Raw genomic sequence first — 5,316 nt, 5'->3', positions numbered from 1 at the left:
AGGTTTGAAAGTTTCATAGCTTTGTATTTTAGATTCATTTCCTCCACTCCCATCCTCATTCCCTTAGTTCAAGACTCAGGAAAGCGTCTGGGAATAGATACATTATGAGGAAGGGTTGCCATTAGGGGCTCTAAGGGAATGTTTTATGGAAAAGAAGCTCTGCAGAGACCACAGTCACAGCAGGACTATTGTGACAACCTTGGCTGATGTTTTCACAGTTTATGTATGAAGCTTTCACACCATCTGAGTCTCACAGACATATTGTAAAGTAAGCAGCTCACAATCATGGCAAATTAACATTTTCTGAGAGCTCATCCTGTGCTGAGGCACTACACTGAGCCCTCTATATTCAGAATATATTATTTAATCCTCACCACATCTCCATGATTATTATTCCTAATTTACGGATGAGGAGACAGACCTAGAGGCCAAGTTTGCCACAAATTGCATAACCAAGAAGCTTGGAGTCAGGAATCAAACCCAGGCAGACTCAGGAATCAAACTCTGCTCACCAGCTCAGAGGATAAACCACTAAGCTAATGAATAGCATTGGGGGATCGCCAACAGATACATTGTTGCTACTATAGGTCTTCCAACTGCTGGTTCAATTCTGTTACTTTATGTTGCCATTTTTAAAAAACTAGTTTCCACTTTCACTTTAGCTTAGAATTTATCAATCAGAGGCTATGGTGATGTAATTGTATGTGATTAAAATTACATCAATCAAGTCTAGATAAGAATCCTCTACATTTACTAATTTAAAAAATTGCTGAACACATTTACTGATTTTATTTTTTACAGGTAGTCATCGTTGGACACATCTATTGAATATATTGAGGAAAACTTGTTCCTTTCTCTGATCCTCTACAACATTGTTAAGAAGCATAAACAATCTAAGTCCATGAAAACATGTGATTATTGAGTTCTTTTTTTTTAGTCTTCATAATATTATCATGGTTTTTATTTATTTTATTTATTTTTATTTCTTAAAGTATTACAAAGAGTATTACACATGTCTCCTCCCCCCCTTCCCCTCTTGACATTCCCCCAGCTTGTGTCTCGACCTCACCAGGACCATCTCAACCTTACAGGGGCCGTCTCAACCTCACTGGGGCCGATTCAACCTCACCGGGCCCGTTTCAGCCTCACTGGGCCCGTTTCAACCTGACTGGGGCCATCTCAACCTGACTGGGGGCCGTTTCAACCTCACCAGGCCGTCCCAGCCTCACCGGGGCCGTCCCAGCCTCACCGGGGCCGTTTCAGCCTCACATAGGCCGTCTCAGCCTCATATAGGCCATTTCAACCTCATCGGGGCCATTTCAGCCTTTGAGTTCTTTTTAGATTGTTAATTCTTCAGGGAGATGCCAATGACCAACAGTGACTGGCACGATTTTTGCCTTCTAGAGATCCAGGTCTCTCTCCCTATGGGTTCTCTTTACACTTTACTTTGTGTTTGAAAAGAAAACATGAAAATGCCATAATTTGTAGCTGGTAGGAACAAGTACAACAAAAAGCCCCTCGCCTAGAACTCTAGGTGGGAAAGTGATCCAGTTAAGATTTGGGGCCTGTGCAGTGCTGTGACCCAAGCTGGGCAGAGTTCAGCACAGAGGGTGGCACTTATCACTGCCTGCATTTCGATGCCATATTTGAAAGGATATTGGTTCATATTTGTTTTTGTGTGTTATCTGTGCCTCTTCCCCTCTCCATGCTGGAGATTAGGCTTTAATATGCAGTAGTGACAGTCTAGTTCTGGCAGATGAAGGAAGGGGGCAGTTCCGGAGGGCAATCTCAACTTCTGCTTAGCATAGTTACTCTTGCTGTTCCCCCTTCCTCTTCATTTGTAATCCAGGAGGCTCTCTGAGGGGAGCGAGCGAGACTTCTCAGATGGAGCAAAGGACCACGGGCTGGGATGCCAAGTGCTATGCAAAGGTCTGCCATTGAATTTGCTCATTTGATCACTGTGCTTGGTTTCTCCCTGCGCTTGCTAAGTGTGCGTAACATGTGCTTGAGTGTTTTGTGAGTGTTATAGAGCATTGTACTGGGTGAGCGAGTAATTTTCCAGACCCGCCACTCAGGTATGAAGTGAAAATCTGCTTCTTTTGAGATGCTGGGCTGTGGCAGTCAGCTGACCTCCAGTCCTTCAGACCACAGCAGCCATCTAGTTGTTCTTGTTCATGGGACACATTTTGCAGTCTCTGAGCTGCCGTTCATCAGGCTTATAGATGAGGGACAAGCCTATTTGTCTCCTTTGTTTTCAGAAGTGAAATATGTAATTTTATATACTCTTGCTACTTTCGCCCACCTCCCCAATCCACCTCCTTTAAAGGTTTTTATTTTGCTTGGGGCACAAAGTTGCTGTATCTGACATTAATCCCAGGAGACAGGAGGGAGAGGTGACGTGGTAAATAAACTGAGTTATTTGGACTTCCTACTATAGTTCCTTTTGAAAATTGTTATTGATTTCAAAGAGAGAGAAAGGGAGAGGGAGAGATTGAAACATCAGTGATGAGAGAGAATCATAGATCAGCTGCCTCCTGCATTCTCCCTACTGGGGATCAAGCCTGCAACCTGGGCATGTGCCCTTGACCAGAATCGAAACTGGGACCCTTCAGTCTGCAGGCCAATGCTCTATCCACTGAGCCAAACTGGCTAGGGCCACTATAGTTCCCTTTTGATGATTTGGGCCAGGACCACTAGAGGTCTGAACTAGATTTAGTAAGACGCAGGTCCCGGGGTTTTGGCAGGAAGCACTCAGGGAGTACACTGGAAAGAGATAACATGAAGCTCCTTCCCGGTCCTGCCCCACTCTTCTTTGTTGTTGTCGATATAGTCTATGTCACGTTTGGCAACAAGATGCCTGTTGGGGAAAGGTGCCAACCTGAGATTCTTAGAAGCTAATAAAAATGTTTGTGGGTAAAGAACAACTTCGTTTCCTAAATAACAGCCTTTGAAGTGCAACACTGGAGTTAACGGGCTGATTTCTTTTGAACAAAGATAACATGTATGTACATTATTTCCAGTGCGGTTAAATTACCCGCATTTCCCAAACAAATCTAGGAAGTTAGGGAACCTGTGAACTGCGTTACCCCTCAGTTGCAGCTTGGTTGAACTTAGTTGCAGCAGGAACTTCAGACACAGGAACACAGTGCAACCCTTCAGTTTTGAAACGTTGCTAGGCCTCCAGGAGCTATAAATGACCAAAGAAACATCCGGCTAGTGTGCTCCCAGAGCTCAGTGCCCCGTGAGAGTTGTGCCATCTTCCGGCTGTTGGTTGCAGCCCGGGACTCTCACTTGGGGTCTTTGTTCTTTTCTTATTTTTTTTTCTATTACTGCATTTCTCCTTTTATTGAGACACAATTCACATTCTATTCCTGTACATTTTAAAGTGTACCTTGCAGTGATTTTTTTAACTTGTTAAACATGTTTGACTTTTTAAAATTAAAATGACATTTTTTCAATTAGTTGACATTCAATATTAGTAGTTTTAGATATACAGCATAGACATTTATCTAACTTACTAGAGGCCCAGTGCACAAAAATTTGTGCACTCGGTGGGGGGGAGGGGGTGTCCCTCAGCCCAGCCTATGCCCTTTTGCAGTCTGGGACTCCTCGGAGGATGTCCACCTGCTGGCTTAGGTCTGCTCCCTGGGGGATTGGGCCCAAGCTGTCAGTCAGACATCCCTCTGGCAGCCCGGCAGCCCTTGGGGGATGTCCACTTGCCAGCGGGGAGCAGGCCTAAGCTGCAGTCGGACATCCTTAGCGCTGCTGAGGAGTTGGGAGAGGCTCCCACCATCACCACTTGTGGCTGAGCAGAGCTCCCCCTGTGGGAGTGCATTGACCACCAGGGGGCAGCTCTTGCATTGAGCGTCTGCCCCCTGGTGGTCAGTGTGTGTCATAGTGACTAGTCATTCCCAGTCATTCTGCTGTTAGGGTCAGTTTGCATATTACCCTTTTATTATATAGGATAAAGTGATTGATCCCCTGATAATTCAATATTGTAATAACATTATGACAATATTACTGACTATATCCTCTATGCTGTACTTTATATCCCTATTTTATAACTGCTAATTTGACTTACTCCTTTCACTGTTTTCCCCCAGCTCCCCATCCCTTTCATCTGGCTGCCAACAATTTGTTCTCTGTATCTATGAGTTAGTTTCTGTTTTGTTTGTTCATTTATTTTGTCTTTTTTATATTTCTTTTTTCCCTGTATTTAAGCCCTCCAATGGCTTTCTTTTTTTTCTTTATTTCATTTGACTTTTTACAATATACATAATAAATCTATTACCAGAGTGTATGTGTAAAATAACCATTTACATGCAATAAACATTAATATTTCAAGAAAAATGATTTGAAATAGTTACATGCAATACACGTTAATATTTCAAGAAAAACGACTTAAAATATGTTATATGCAATAAACATTAATATTTCAAGAAAAGATTTTAAATATTATTACTACCAAAACTATACTAACATAATATCACAAGTTGTAGGAAATATTAAAAATCTGCAAATAAGAGGGTTACTTCTATTATATTCTAAAATATTTTTTTCCTCTGGATGTTTTTGTTCACCAATTTATGTTGTTCATTATATCCCACATATGAGTGAGGTCATGTGATATTTATCTCTCTGACTGGCTTATTTCACTTAGCATAATGCTCTCCAGGTCCATCCATGCTGTTGCAAATGTAAGAGTTCCTTCTTTTTTTACAGCAGTGTAGTATTCCATTGAGTAAATATACCACAGTTTTTTAATCCACTCATCTGCTGATGGGCACTTAGGCTGTTTCCAGATCTTAGCTGTTGTAATATTGTAAATTGTGCTGCTACGGGCGGGTCTTCATTCTTGGACAGGGTCATCAATACGCCCAAACCCGGCTTGCAGGTGCCCCAGCTGCAGGAGCTTCAATAGAGCCAGAGCTTTCATTGATGCCTCCTGGCAACCAGTAGCAACCAGCCTGGCTCAGGGTATGGGCGAGGTGGTATCCTTTCTCCCCAAATTCCTGTCTGATTTGCAGTCCTGGCAACGGGTGGACGCCTTTGGGTGCGGGCCTAGCTCGTCGTCGGTTCTGAATGTGAATAGGAAGCCACGCAGCTGGGCCAGGAACAGCGAAGACCTGGCGGTGCCGGTCGCCAAGGCCTTGGTCTGAGCGTCGGGGAGGTGCGACGCCCCTCAGCCCTGGCCAATGTGCACACCCAGGTGAAATTCCGGCCCAGAGACAACCATTACGGGGAGGGAAGGCCAGGAATCCTGCGCCACCACCCCCGAAGGGCCTGGAGGCTTCAGCCACCGCCTTCGGAAAGGAG

At 43.9% G+C, this 5,316-nt stretch overlaps 1 protein-coding gene across 2 annotated transcripts in view; it reads left to right on the top strand.

Annotated features, from left to right (window-relative positions):
• The first annotated feature begins 1,869 nt into the window (after nt 1–1,869).
• METTL9 (methyltransferase like 9) overlaps nt 1,870–5,316 on the top strand; it is a 68,723-nt gene continuing 65,276 nt past the window's right edge. For both annotated transcript variants that reach the window (XM_006753621.2, XM_006753620.2), the window contains exon 1: nt 1,870–1,929. In XM_006753621.2, the coding sequence (XP_006753684.1) occupies nt 1,885–1,929 (45 nt within the window). In that variant the 5' untranslated portion in view covers nt 1,870–1,884. The remainder of the gene's footprint in view (nt 1,930–5,316) is intronic.

Source organism: Myotis davidii, unplaced genomic scaffold (assembly GCF_000327345.1).
Source record: "Myotis davidii unplaced genomic scaffold, ASM32734v1 scaffold150, whole genome shotgun sequence".
Classification (NCBI taxonomy): domain Eukaryota; kingdom Metazoa; phylum Chordata; class Mammalia; order Chiroptera; family Vespertilionidae; genus Myotis; species Myotis davidii.
The sequence above is the reverse complement of the archived record's forward strand: the minus strand, read 5'-3'. Positions and strand labels throughout refer to the sequence as shown.